The 15622-nt window shown below is 44.0% G+C and overlaps 1 protein-coding gene across 1 annotated transcript in view; it reads right to left on the bottom strand.

Annotated features, from left to right (window-relative positions):
* The window catches only part of TMEM117 (transmembrane protein 117), a 404157-nt gene that overhangs the window by 143502 nt on the left and 245033 nt on the right, over positions 1 to 15622 (bottom strand). Inside the window, exon 5 of the mRNA XM_082255317.1 lies at positions 16 to 113. Within this exon, the coding sequence (XP_082111443.1) occupies positions 16 to 113 (98 nt within the window). The remainder of the gene's footprint in view (positions 1 to 15; positions 114 to 15622) is intronic.

Raw genomic sequence — 15622 nt, 5'->3', positions numbered from 1 at the left:
ATGACATAAGCTTACCAGAACAAAATTATCCGGGTGTTCCCCCTCCTCCAGAAAGCTCGTGCCGATTTACCCCAGTCTGGATATTGACTGTCCTGAAGCATCATGTCTGTCACCTGTATAAAAAAAAATACACTGCGTTGTAAACTTTAATGATGACCAGAGGCACACCTAAATACTTAATAATATTGTTTCTGAAATACAAGAGTCCCCCAATAAAATGGCATCTCAATATATGAGCCATGTAAACAAATCCATAGAAAAATCATGGTTAACTTTTTAATCAGTTTGATTTTGAACCTCTGTTTTTGTGACATTTTCATAAAATGGGGCAGGGTTAGGGGATTTCCAGAGGGGATACAAAAATTGCAATGTTCAATTTGCAGTGTTCTATTTTATTGTTTTAGCCACTTCTAGACCGGGCCTTTTTCTGACACTTGTTGTTTACAAGTTAAAATCATTTTTTTTTTTTTTGCTAGAAAATTTCTTAGAACCCCCAAACAGCATATATTTTTTTTAGCAGAGACCCTAGAGAATAAAAATGTTGCAATATTTATTATCTCACGGTATTTGCGCAGTGGTCTTACAAAAGCAATTTTTTGGGAAAAAAATTCACTTTTTTGAATAAACAAATAAAAAAACAGTTAAGTTAGCCCAAGTTTTCTCTATTATATGAAAGATAATGTTACGCCCAGTAAATAGATACCCAACATGTCATGCTTCAAAATTGCGCATGCCCGTGGAATGGCGACAAACATTGGTACTTAAAAATCCCCATAGGCGACACCCACAGGTTACCAGTTTAGAGCTACAGAGGAGGTCTAGGGCTCAAATTATTGCTGTCGCTCCAACAATCGCGGCGATACCACATGTGTGGTTTGAACACCGTTTACATATGTGGGCGCAACTTGCGTAAGCGTGCGCTTCTGGGCTTGAGCTACCAGGGACGGGGAGCTTTAATTTTTTTTCGTTGTTGTTTTTTCCTATTTATTTCTATGTTTTATTTTTACACAGTTTTTTAAAAAAATAAAACATTTTGATAACTTTTATTTCTATTACAAGACAAAAAGACCTCAGATCTCACATCTACTCTAAAAAAGAAAAAAAAAAGTAATTTTTTTTTCATGATAGAAAATAATGGGCTCTTTAAATCCGTTGCTAGGAAGCGACGTATGACATTGCTCCGGTCCTCCAAGGCCATAGATTCGAGTGAGGGCCATCTTGCCCTCACTCGACTTCCTGCCTGAGGGGATAGTGGACCGGATCCTTTTCCCTGCTACCAACGGGTCCGGTAAGCGCAGAAAACGACCGGGAAGCGGCAGGGGGGGGGGGCACCATTCCTACCACCCATAAGGGAGATCCCGCGATAAATCTGTCACTGGGACCACCCTTATGTTAAAGCAGACTGGCCGCCGTTTAAAAAAAAATGGGGTTATGGCAGCTATCTGCTGCCATACCCCGGTATTTAACGTCAAAGTACCGACATAAATACACGGTGGACGGCCCCCAACTGGTTAGTTAGTAAGGTTTAACAGATGCCAGTCCATCCAGTTAAACCTGTGGGTGTGTGTGTATTTATGTAGCCTAACAATCCCAAATCCATGTATATTGCTTTCCCTAAGATACCCATCTAAGAGTTTTTAGAAATTATCGACACTCCCCTCCCACCCCCGATGAGACCACCAACTGTGGAAGAGAGTTCCACATTCTTAGCGCACTGACAGTAGAACTTCTTTAATAGTTTAAGGTTAAACTGTTTTTCGTCCAACCTCATTTGGTGGCCACTTGTCCTCTTTAATATCTTGAGACTAAAAAGTTTTCTCCCTATGCTAGAATCAACATTTAGATATTTGTATATCACTATCATATCTCCTCTTAAGCATCTCTTCAGGGAGAATAAGTTTAATGCCTGCGGTATTTGTGGTGCCTCAAGTCAAGGTGGGATTTTAAGGGCAGGAGTAAAGGGGATATCGAAGGTAGTATAGTAGGTAAAATTTATTTACAAAGTATGAATATAAATACAAACATTCATAGTGAAAATGGGTAAAGGCCCATTGTGCCAGTGAGAGAGGAAAAGTTCAGATGTGATAACAAGTGACAAAAATGTGACTTGAGTTGATTTTGGTGATCCTGCTCTGCTGATTCTCATGTCAGAAGACCGGAATAGACGCAGAGGAGGTAACCAATCGGTTAATCCGACATGTTTCGGCCAACTACGGCCTTTATCAAGGATCTGTCACCGATTCTAAAATAATCAAAGAGATATATGGTATCAAGTAATGGCAATTTGAAGAGAACCGTAATTGTAAGGCAAGAGCGCACAATATGTGAGTACATACATTTTAGATATATGTCCACTTCCTAAGGTTGAGCCTTCCCAGAGTTTCTCCAGGAGCTACAGGAACAATATGCTGTGAGGGTGAGATAAGTAGTTGACTGAGTATACAAACAAAGGGAACCAATGGTTGACTAGTGAGTAAAGTAATAGTAATTACTTGCTGGGCAGAAGATTCTGGTCCAGGGATCCAAATTAGGATTAGATATATGTCAAAAGCTTCCACAAGATTGGTTCTGAGATCTGGTAAAATATAGTAAGGTTGCCAAGAGTAGGTAATTTTATTAGAGTATGTGTGCATTTAACATAGAAGTAATTTGGACTCCTTTCCAGAAAAGTTTCCAGAGTGGTCCTTAGAAAACTTGGTAGGAGAGTGAGCACTGCGTGATGCTGTCTGGTATTGTCTGGTATTGTCCATGCACGGTGTGGAGAGCGCTTGCGTGCAGCAAGAGCGCATCCACACCGTGCATGGACAATACCAGACAGCATCACGCAGCGCTCACTGCGCATGCGCGACTGCCTTTATAGGCCGGGGAACACTCTGAGCCTGCCAGTCTCTCTCTGACCGAGGGAGAAGGTGGACCCGGAGCCCTCATGCTGTGACCCTGCTAATCTCCACATCAAAATGTAAGTTTTACTTGGAGGAGAGCCTTCATAGATCTCTCCTACCAAGTTTTCTAAGGACCACTCTGGAAACTTTTCTGGAAAGGAGTCCAAATTACTTCTATGTTAAATGCACACATACTCTAATAAAATTACCTACTCTTGGCAACCTTACTATATTTTACCAGATCTCAGAACCAATCTTGTGGAAGCTTTTGACATATATCTAATCCTAATTTGGATCCCTGGACCAGAATCTTCTGCCCAGCAAGTAATTACTATTACTTTACTCACTAGTCAACCATTGGTTCCCTTTGTTTGTATACTCAGTCAACTACTTATCTCACCCTCACAGCATATTGTTCCTGTAGCTCCTGGAGAAACTCTGGGAAGGCTCAACCTTAGGAAGTGGACATATATCTAAAATGTATGTACTCACATATTGTGCGCTCTTGCCTTACAATTACGGTTCTCTTCAAATTGCCATTACTTGATACCATATATCTCTTTGATTATTTTAGAATCGGTGACAGATCCTTGATAAAGGCCGTAGTTGGCCGAAACATGTCGGATTAACCGATTGGTTACCTCCTCTGCGTCTATTCCGGTCTTCTGACATGAGAATCAGCAGAGCAGGATCACCAAAATCAACTCAAGTCACATTTTTGTCACTTGTTATCACATCTGAACTTTTCCTCTCTCACTGGCACAATGGGCCTTTACCCATTTTCACTATGAATGTTTGTATTTATATTCATACTTTGTAAATAAATTTTACCTACTATACTACCTTCGATATCCCCTTTACTCCTGCCCTTAAAATCCCACCTTGACTTGAGGCACCACAAATACCACAAACATTTTTTGGGATGGTGGCAGACACGACTATTGAACCTCCAGTAGATCCAAACCCTATTCTTTAAGTTTAATGCCTGCAGTCATTCCTTGTAGCTGAGGTTCTCCATTCCCATTAATATATTTGTTGCCTATCCCTGGACAATCTCCAGTTCCAGCACATCCTTCCTCCTTCCTGAGGACTGCTGATTAGAACTGAATGGTATGCTTGAGATGTGGCTGGGCCAGAATTTTGTAAAGTGGTAGAATTATAATTTTTATCTCTTGAGTAAATACCTCTTTGAATGCATGCTAACAGTCTGCTAGCTCTGCTTTCTACAGCTCGGCATTGCATGTTATTGCTGAGCTGTGATCTTTTTCCATCCTGGATTTGATTCCCCTAAATGTTCTCCCCCCTAGCGAGTAACTTGTGTTGTTATTTTTAGCCCCCAAGTGCTTCATTTTAAATTATTTAACATTAAACCTCATTTGCCGTGTAGTTTTACATCCCTTTTTTTTTTTTTACTGAGGTCTTCTAGTAAAGTTTCTACATCCTGCTGTGAAGTTTTTTTTCCCTGCTTACTTTTGTATCATCAGTAGTGTTGAGCGAACACGGACTGTATTATTCGTGTTCGTACCGAATAATTGGATTTTTTGTACCCGAACACGGACACGGACACTTTACTGTATGTTCGGGTAAAAATCCGTGTTCGGTCGTTTTATTTCCGGGTTTTGCATGCTTTGGCGCTCTTTTCATGGCGGGCTTTCAACAGCCAATCAACAATCGTTTAACTGGTGTGCCTTAAGCCATCCCAGCCATGCCTGCAAATGTCTCAGTAGCTGTGATTGGCCGTCTGAAGCATGTGACCAAGTCTTTATAAGTTCGAGGCAGCCGCAGCGGCGTCATTATGCTGCTTAGATTCAGGGACAGAGCACACATCAACGTGCTGGCTGCTGATTAGGGAAAGATAGGCAGGAAAAAACCATTTGTGTCCGGATAGAATTGAGGGACAGGTCGGAGTGTTTAGGCAGGGCGAGTTGTAGGCATTTTAGGGATAGAGTCTGCTGAATTATATAGGGTCAGTGTCTTCTACAAACTACAATCGATATTGCTGTGTGGGGGGTGGGGTCTGCACTCAATCCTGATCTACGATCTCTTCTCAATCCTGTTAGGGACAGAGTCTGCTGAATTTTAGGGAAACTGTGTTCTACAAACTACAATCGATATTGCTGTGTGGTGTGGGATTGGAGATAGGCAGGTGTCAGTGATCCACATCCATTTTTCTGTGTGTGAGCTGCAGTGAACACAATCTTTTTGGGCTGCAGTGAACACAATCTTTTTGGGCTGCAGTGAACACAATCTTTTTGGGCTGCAGTGAACACAATCTTTTTGGGCTGCAGTGAACACAATCTTTTTGGGCTGCAGTGAACACAATCTTTTTGGGCTGCAGTGAACACAATCTTTTTGGGGTGCAGTGAACAAAATCTTTTTGGGGTGCAGTGAACACAATCCTTTTTGGTGTGCAGTGAACACAATCTTTGTGGGGTGCAGTGAACAAAATCCTTTGTGGGGTGCAGTGAACACAATCTTTTTGGGGTGCAGTGAACAAAATCATTTTTGGGGTGCAGTGAACAACATCCTTTTTGGGGTGCAGTGAACACAATCTTTTTGGGGTGCAGTGAACAAAATCCTTTGTGGGGTGCAGTGAACACAATCTTTTTGGGGTGCAGTGAACACAATCTTTTTGGGGTGGAGTGAACAACATCCTTTTTGGGGTGCAGTGAACAAAATCCTTTTTGGGGTGCAGTGAACAAAATCATTTTTGGGGTGCAGTGAACACAATCTTTTTGGGGTGCAGTGAACACAATCTTTGTGGGGTGCAGTGAACACAATCTTTTTGGGGTGGAGTGAACAACATCCTTTTTGGGGTGCAGTGAACAACATCCTTTTTGGGGTGCAGTGAACACAATCTTTTTGGGGTGCAGTGAACACAATCTTTGTGGGGTACAGTGAACAGAATCTTTGTGGGGTGCAGTGAACACAATCTTTGGGGGGTACAGTGAACACAATCTTTGTGAGGTGCAGTGAACACAATCTTTGTGGGGTGCAGTGAACACAATCATTGTGGGGTGCAGTGAACTCAATCTTTGTGGGGTACAGTGAACACAATCTCATACTGAAGGTTTGAGGGTGCTGCCTGTTCCATACTCCCCCTACTCCTCATCTAGCCTTTTAGGGGTACAAACAATAGTAATTGGGGCCTAGTGTGGTTGTGTACGTGTGATATACATACACTTTTTTGGGATCATATTTTCTATTCCGCTATTTAATCAAAAACCTTTGGGGATCAGTTAAATTGGGGGATAGTCTGTGTTGGTACGTGTGAGAGAGATCCACCTTTCCAAGTTGTTGGGGTTCATCTCATACTTCTGAAGGTTTGAGGGTGCTGCCTGTTCCATACTCCCCCTACTCCTAGCCTTTTAGGGGTACAAACAATAGTAATTGGGGCCTAGTGTGGTTGTGTACGTGTGATATACATACACTTTTTTGGGATCATATTTTCTATTCCGCTATTTAATCAAAAACCTTTGGGGATCAGTTAAATTGGGGGATAGTCTGTGTTGGTACGTGTGAGAGAGATCCACCTTTCCAAGTTGTTGAGGTTCATCTCATACTTCTGAAGGTTTGAGGGTGCTGCCTGTTCCATACTCCCCCTACTCCTAGCCTTTTAGGGGTACAAACAATAGTAATTGGGGCCTAGTGTGGTTGTGTACGTGTGATATACATACACTTTTTTGGGATCATATTTTCTATTCCGCTATTTAATCAAAAACCTCTGGGGATCAGTTAAATTGGGGGATAGTCTGTGTTGGTACGTGTGAGAGAGATCCACCTTTCCAAGTTGTTGGGGTTCATCTCATACTTCTGAAGGTTTGAGGGTGCTGCCTGTTCCATACTCCCCCTACTCCTAGCCTTTTAGGGGTACAAACAATAGTAATTGGGGCCTAGTGTGGTTGTGTACGTGTGATATACATACACTTTTTTGGGATCATATTTTCTATTCCGCTATTTAATCAAAAACCTTTGGGGATCAGTTAAATTGGGGGATAGTCTGTGTTGGTACGTGTGAGAGAGATCCACCTTTCCAAGTTGTTGGGGTTCATCTCATACTTCTGAAGGTTTGAGGGTGCTGCCTGTTCCATACTCCCCCTACTCCTAGCCTTTTAGGGGTACAAACAATAGTAATTGGGGCCTAGTGTGGTTGTGTACGTGTGATATACATACACTTTTTTTGGATCATATTTTCTATTCCGCTATTTAATCAAAAACCTTTGGGGATCAGTTAAATTGGGGGATAGTCTGTGTTGGTACGTGTGAGAGAGATCCACCTTTCCAAGTTGTTGGGGTTCATCTCATACTTCTGAAGGTTTGAGGGTGCTGCCTGTTCCATACTCCCCCTACTCCTAGCCTTTTAGGGGTACAAACAATAGTAATTGGGGCCTAGTGTGGTTGTGTACGTGTGATATACATACACTTTTTTGGGATCATATTTTCTATTCCGCTATTTAATCAAAAACCTTTGGGGATCAGTTAAATTGGGGGATAGTCTGTGTTGGTACGTGTGAGAGAGATCCACCTTTCCAAGTTGTTGGGGTTCATCTCACACTTCTGAAGGTTTGAGGGTGCTGCCTGTTCCATACTCCCCCTACTCCTCATCTAGCCTTTTAGGGGTACAAACAATAGTAATTGGGGCCCAGTGTGGTTGTGTACGTGTGATATACATACACTTTTTTGGGATCATATTTTCTATTCCGCTATTTAATCAAAAACCTTTGGGGATCAGTTAAATTGGGGGATAGTCTGTGTCGGTACGTGTGAGAGAGATCCACCTTTCCAAGTTGTTGGGGTTCATCTCATACTTCTGAAGGTTTGAGGGTGCTGCCTGTTCCATACCCCCCCTACTCCTCATCTAGCCTTTTAGGGGTACAAACAATAGTAATTGGGGCCTAGTGTGGTTGTGTACGTGCGAGATACATACACTTTTTTTGATCATATTTCCTACTCCGCTATTCAATAAAAACCTTTGAGGATCAATTGAATTGCGGGATAGTCTGTGTCGGTACGTGTGAGAGAGATCCACCTTTCCAAGTTGTTGGGGTTCATCTCATACTTCTGAAGGTTTGAGGGTGCTGCCTGTTCCATACCCCCCCTACTCCTCATCTAGCCTTTTAGGGGTACAAACAATAATAATTGGGGCCTAGTGTGGTTGTGTACGTGCGAGATACATACACTTTTTTTGATCATATTTCCTATTCCGCTATTCAATAAAAACCTTTGAGGATCAATTGAATTGCGGGATAGTCTGTGTCGGTACGTGTGAGAGAGATCCACCTTTCCAAGTTGTTGGGGTTCATCTCATACTTCTGAAGGTTTGAGGGTGCTGCCTGTTCCATACTCCCCCTACTCCTCATCTAGCCTTTTAGGGGTACAAACAATAGTAATTGGGGCCTAGTGTGGTTGTGTACGTGTGATATACATACACTTTTTTTGGATCATATTTTCTATTCCGCTATTTAATCAAAAACCTTTGGGGATCAGTTAAATTGGGGGATAGTCTGTGTTGGTACGTGTGAGAGAGATCCACCTTTCCAAGTTGTTGGGGTTCATCTCATACTTCTGAAGGTTTGAGGGTGCTGCCTGTTCCATACTCCCCCTACTCCTCATCTAGCCTTTTAGGGGTACAAACAATAGTAATTGGGGCCCAGTGTGGTTGTGTACGTGTGATATACATACACTTTTTTGGGATCATATTTTCTATTCCGCTATTTAATCAAAAACCTTTGGGGATCAGTTAAATTGGGGGATAGTCTGTGTCGGTACGTGTGAGAGAGATCCACCTTTCCAAGTTGTTGGGGTTCATCTCATACTTCTGAAGGTTTGAGGGTGCTGCCTGTTCCATACCCCCCCTACTCCTCATCTAGCCTTTTAGGGGTACAAACAATAGTAATTGGGGCCTAGTGTGGTTGTGTACGTGCGAGATACATACACTTTTTTTGATCATATTTCCTATTCCGCTATTCAATAAAAACCTTTGAGGATCAATTGAATTGCGGGATAGTCTGTGTCGGTACGTGTGAGAGAGATCCACCTTTCCAAGTTGTTGGGGTTCATCTCATACTTCTGAAGGTTTGAGGGTGCTGCCTGTTCCATACTCCCCCTACTCCTAGCCTTTTAGGGGTACAAACAATAGTAATTGGGGCCTAGTGTGGTTGTGTACGTGTGATATACATACACTTTTTTGGGATCATATTTTCTATTCCGCTATTTAATCAAAAACCTTTGGGGATCAGTTAAATTGGGGGATAGTCTGTGTTGGTACGTGTGAGAGAGATCCACCTTTCCAAGTTGTTGGGGTTCATCTCATACTTCTGAAGGTTTGAGGGTGCTGCCTGTTCCATACCCCCCCTACTCCTCATCTAGCCTTTTAGGGGTACAAACAATAGTAATTGGGGCCTAGTGTGGTTGTGTACGTGCGAGATACATACACTTTTTTTGATCATATTTCCTATTCCGCTATTCAATAAAAACCTTTGAGGATCAATTGAATTGCGGGATAGTCTGTGTCGGTACGTGTGAGAGAGATCCACCTTTCCAAGTTGTTGGGGTTCATCTCATACTTCTGAAGGTTTGAGGGTGCTGCCTGTTCCATACTCCCCCTACTCCTCATCTAGCCTTTTAGGGGTACAAACAATAGTAATTGGGGCCTAGTGTGGTTGTGTACGTGTGATATACATACACTTTTTTTGGATCATATTTTCTATTCCGCTATTTAATCAAAAACCTTTGGGGATCAGTTAAATTGGGGGATAGTCTGTGTTGGTACGTGTGAGAGAGATCCACCTTTCCAAGTTGTTGGGGTTCATCTCATACTTCTGAAGGTTTGAGGGTGCTGCCTGTTCCATACTCCCCCTACTCCTCATCTAGCCTTTTAGGGGTACAAACAATAGTAATTGGGGCCCAGTGTGGTTGTGTACGTGTGATATACATACACTTTTTTGGGATCATATTTTCTATTCCGCTATTTAATCAAAAACCTTTGGGGATCAGTTAAATTGGGGGATAGTCTGTGTCGGTACGTGTGAGAGAGATCCACCTTTCCAAGTTGTTGGGGTTCATCTCATACTTCTGAAGGTTTGAGGGTGCTGCCTGTTCCATACCCCCCCTACTCCTCATCTAGCCTTTTAGGGGTACAAACAATAGTAATTGGGGCCTAGTGTGGTTGTGTACGTGCGAGATACATACACTTTTTTTGATCATATTTCCTATTCCGCTATTCAATAAAAACCTTTGAGGATCAATTGAATTGCGGGATAGTCTGTGTCGGTACGTGTGAGAGAGATCCACCTTTCCAAGTTGTTGGGGTTCATCTCATACTTCTGAAGGTTTGAGGGTGCTGCCTGTTCCATACTCCCCCTACTCCTAGCCTTTTAGGGGTACAAACAATAGTAATTGGGGCCTAGTGTGGTTGTGTACGTGTGATATACATACACTTTTTTGGGATCATATTTTCTATTCCGCTATTTAATCAAAAACCTTTGGGGATCAGTTAAATTGGGGGATAGTCTGTGTTGGTACGTGTGAGAGAGATCCACCTTTCCAAGTTGTTGGGGTTCATCTCATACTTCTGAAGGTTTGAGGGTGCTGCCTGTTCCATACCCCCCCTACTCCTCATCTAGCCTTTTAGGGGTACAAACAATAGTAATTGGGGCCTAGTGTGGTTGTGTACGTGCGAGATACATACACTTTTTTTGATCATATTTCCTATTCCGCTATTCAATAAAAACCTTTGAGGATCAATTGAATTGCGGGATAGTCTGTGTCGGTACGTGTGAGAGAGATCCACCTTTCCAAGTTGTTGGGGTTCATCTCATACTTCTGAAGGTTTGAGGGTGCTGCCTGTTCCATACTCCCCCTACTCCTCATCTAGCCTTTTAGGGGTACAAACAATAGTAATTGGGGCCTAGTGTGGTTGTGTACGTGTGATATACATACACTTTTTTTGGATCATATTTTCTATTCCGCTATTTAATCAAAAACCTTTGGGGATCAGTTAAATTGGGGGATAGTCTGTGTTGGTACGTGTGAGAGAGATCCACCTTTCCAAGTTGTTGGGGTTCATCTCATACTTCTGAAGGTTTGAGGGTGCTGCCTGTTCCATACTCCCCCTACTCCTCATCTAGCCTTTTAGGGGTACAAACAATAGTAATTGGGGCCCAGTGTGGTTGTGTACGTGTGATATACATACACTTTTTTGGGATCATATTTTCTATTCCGCTATTTAATCAAAAACCTTTGGGGATCAGTTAAATTGGGGGATAGTCTGTGTCGGTACGTGTGAGAGAGATCCACCTTTCCAAGTTGTTGGGGTTCATCTCATACTTCTGAAGGTTTGAGGGTGCTGCCTGTTCCATACCCCCCCTACTCCTCATCTAGCCTTTTAGGGGTACAAACAATAGTAATTGGGGCCTAGTGTGGTTGTGTACGTGTGATATACATACACTTTTTTTGGATCATATTTTCTATTCCGCTATTTAATCAAAAACCTTTGGGGATCAGTTAAATTGGGGGATAGTCTGTGTCGGTACGTGTGAGAGAGATCCACCTTTCCAAGTTGTTGGGGTTCATCTCATACTTCTGAAGGTTTGAGGGTGCTGCCTGTTCCATACCCCCCCTACTCCTCATCTAGCCTTTTAGGGGTACAAACAATAGTAATTGGGGCCTAGTGTGGTTGTGTACGTGCGAGATACATACACTTTTTTTGATCATATTTCCTATTCCGCTATTCAATAAAAACCTTTGAGGATCAATTGAATTGCGGGATAGTCTGTGTCGGTACGTGTGAGAGAGATCCACCTTTCCAAGTTGTTGGGGTTCATCTCATACTTCTGAAGGTTTGAGGGTGCTGCCTGTTCCATACTCCCCCTACTCCTCATCTAGCCTTTTAGGGGTACAAACAATAGTAATTGGGGCCCAGTGTGGTTGTGTACGTGTGATATACATACACTTTTTTTGGATCATATTTTCTATTCCGCTATTTAATTTAACTGGGCCTCCATGCGAGACCTGTGTGCCTTGTTGCGCTGTTTTGAGTACTCCACCAACATGGCCAGTGGCAATGACGCCGTTCTCAGCTTAACTATCCCACTTCCATGCCTCCTTGAAAAAACAATTCGGGCGATGATGGAAGAGGATGTGGCACAGGATGAGGAGGAGGAGGAGGATGAAGAGGTAACATTTCCAAGGCTTTCAGGGCAGTCATTCGCAAGGGGCTCCGAGGGTGGGTTCCTGCACACGCAAACGCCAGGGACGCAATTGTCCAGCAGGGGCACAGTTCTGGAGGATGAGGAGGATGAGGAGGAGGAGGAGCTGGAGGAGGAGATGGAACCATGTTCACAGCAGGGTGGCACCCAGGCCAGCTCATGGCCATCACTGGTGCGTGGCTGGGGGGATACAGAGGACACGGACGATACACCTCCCACAGAGGACAGCCTTTCGTTGCCTCTGGGCAGCCTGGCACACATGAGCGATTACATGCTGCAGTGTCTCCACAACGACCGCCGAGTTGCCCACATTCTAACTTGTGCTGATTACTGGGTGGCCACGCTGCTGGATCCCCGTTACAAGGACAACGTACCGTCCTTAATTCACTCACTGGAGCGCGATCGCAAGATGCGCGAGTACAAGCGCACGCTGGTAGACGCCATGCTGCTGGCATTCCCATCTGACAGCGGGGCCACAGTGGAAGCACAAGGCAGAGGAGGAGGAGGAGGAGGTCGCCAACGCAACCAGGGCACCGCCAGCACCTCAGAAGGCAGGGTTAGCATGGCCGAAATGTGGAAAAGCTTTGTCAGCACGCCACAACAAACAGCAGCACCAGCAGCTCAGATGGAACGTCTTAGCAGGAGGCAGCATTTTACCAACATGGTGGAGCAGTATGTGTGCACACGCCTACATGTAGTGAATGACGGGTCTGCCCCCTTCAACTTCTGGGTCTCCAAATTGGGCACATGGCTTGAGCTTGCCCTTTACGCCTTGGAGGTGCTGGCGTGCCCTGCAGCCAGTGTATTATCTGAACGGGTATTTAGCACGGCTGGGGGCGTTATAACAGACAAGCGCAGCCGCCTGTCCAGAGACAATGTGGACAAGCTCACGTTCATTAAAATGAACCAGGCATGGATCCCACGGGACTTTTCCGTACCTTATGCAGAATAGCAATGGATACCGACCTTACCCACCCATTGTTCCATTTTTGCTCTTTCTCACTCTTTTGGGGTGTACCCTCATTTAAAATTTTTGAAAAGAAGCAGTGTTGGCTACCTCGTCCTCCTCCTCAGGGCCAGATTAATGTAGGGGCTATTGGAGCTGCAGCTCCAGGCCCCTACCTTTTATATAGGCCCCGGGTTGGCCATATTCACTGTTACCGCTCTTCTGTCACTTGTAAACACAGAAGTCTGGCTTCTATGCTCGCTTCCCCAGGCAGCACCCTCAGAACCTCCCCACACAGCGTGAAGGCCGGACAAGGAGGGACAGTTGGCGATGCATGGATGTGTTTATGGGCTTCAGAGACAGCATCCCATGTTGAATTAGGCATGCATGGCTGCACCCTTCCTCCTCTGGGTGCATGGCAAGGCACGGCCCTTAAGGCCCTTCAAAATCCTCAGCACCAAGCCCATGATGCTGTTAATCCGGCCCTGGTCCTCCTCCACCGCCGCTTCCACCTACACCGCCCATAGGTGTGCGCAGCCTATTGCATTAAGGTGTGCACCCCAAAGTTGAAATACACATGCATGTGTTTGCCAGCAGGGAGAGTAATGTATCGGGGCCATGTACCTGTAGGCAAGGAGAAATAGAGCAGAGCAGGTCCCAGGGAGATCTTTCCCATCTCCTCACTGGCAATGCTATGTGCCCTAGGTGATTAGGGTGTGCCCAGGCACACCCAGCACACCCTGTGCGCACGCCTATGTCACCGCTAGGCTTGTGACGGTATCAGATTTTCATGCTGCGATTAATTGATTAAGGTTTTGCCACGGTATACGGTATTATCACGGTATTCTATTATTAAATTTAAATTATTAAATTTCCACCTCACTTCAATTTCATTGCTGAATTTAGGGGCTTTGGTTCACTTATGCACATTATTATATAGTCAGTCAGTACAGACTCTGTGAACCAGGCCTAAAATAGGTCATCAAGCAGTGTCTGGCCTAACTGGTGATAACTGGTTCTGGCGCTCGGCTCCGATCCGATGGCCTGGTCATTAAGAGGGCAAATCCTTGTGGTCAAGAAGTGGTTAAACCTGAAGGAGGTGTTGTTTATAAATTACTTTACTATTGCTTTAGGCCTGGTTCACATGTATGCGGGTTGGTGGTTCACATTTGCACAGGCATAGCAGCCCATTGATTTGAATGGGCTGCTATGCCCTCATTTTCCGCAGAAAAAAGGTGCATGCAGCATTTTTTTAAAATTCAGTGGCCTTGAAATCCATCCTGCTTTTGCACCATGCGACTAACCTGCAGTTCCTGCTCTGGCAAGCTTTCTGCATTTTTTGTATACGTGGGCACGGCATTTAAAAATAAACAGTTTGCGTGTGCAGCAACGGCAGGTAAGTCGCATGGTGCAAAAGAAGGATGGATTTCATGGCCACTGCATTTTTTTAAATTCTGCATGCACCTTTTTTCAGCTGAAAACGCAGGCATAGCAGCTCAAGCCCATTCACATCAATGGGCTGCTATGCCTGTGCAAATGTGGGCCCCCAACCCGCATACATGTGAACCAGGCCTAAAGCAATAGTAAAGTCATTAATTGGTTAAACCTGCAGGAGGACCGGTGTTTTTATCTATTAATGACTTTACTATTGCTTTAGGCCTGGTTCACATGTATGCGGGTTGGGGGCCCACATTTGCACAGGCATAGCAGCCCATTGATGTGAATGGGCTTGAGCTGCTATGCCTGCGTTTTCAGCTGAAAAAAGGTGCATGCAGAATTTAAAAAAATGCAGTGGCCATGAAATCCATCCTTCTTTTGCACCATGCGACTTACCTGCCGTTGCTGCACACGCAAACTGTTTATTTTTAAATGCCGTGCCCACGTATACAAAAAATGCAGAAAGCTTGCCAGAGCAGGAACTGCAGGTTAGTCGCATGGTGCAAAAGCAGGATGGATTTCAAGGCCACTGAATTTAAAAAAAATGCTGCATGCACCTTTTTTCTGCGGAAAATGAGGGCATAGCAGCCCGTTCAAATCAATGGGCTGCTATGCCTGTGCAAATGTGGGCCGCCAACCCGCATACATGTGAACCGCCAACCCGCATACATGTGAACCACCAACCCGCATACATGTGAACCAGGCCTAAAGCAATAGTAAAGTCATTAATAGATAAAAACACCGGTCCTCCTGCAGGTTTAACCACTTCTGGATCGCAAGGATTTGCCCCTTTAAAGACCAGGCCATCGGATCAGAGCGCCAGGACCAGTCATCACCAGGTAGGCCAGACACTGCTTGATGGCTATATAATAATGTAATGTGGGCTGCTAGGCGTGTGTGTGTGTATATATATATTTATTAGAGCTGCACGATTCTGGCCAAAATGAGAATCACGATTTTTTAGCTTGGAATAAAGATCACGATTCTCTCACGATTCTCTGTGTAACAAAAAAAAAAAAAATTGGGATAACTTTACTGTTACGTTTTTTTTTTTTTTTTTTATTCATTAAAGTCTAATCATTGCGTTTGAAAGACTGCTGCGCAAATACAGTGTGACATAAAATATTACAACAATCGCCATTTTATTC

This window comes from Pelophylax lessonae (genome assembly GCF_965119305.1).
Source record: "Pelophylax lessonae genome assembly, chromosome: 4".
Lineage (NCBI taxonomy): Eukaryota > Metazoa > Chordata > Amphibia > Anura > Ranidae > Pelophylax > Pelophylax lessonae.
The sequence above is the reverse complement of the archived record's forward strand: the minus strand, read 5'-3'. Positions and strand labels throughout refer to the sequence as shown.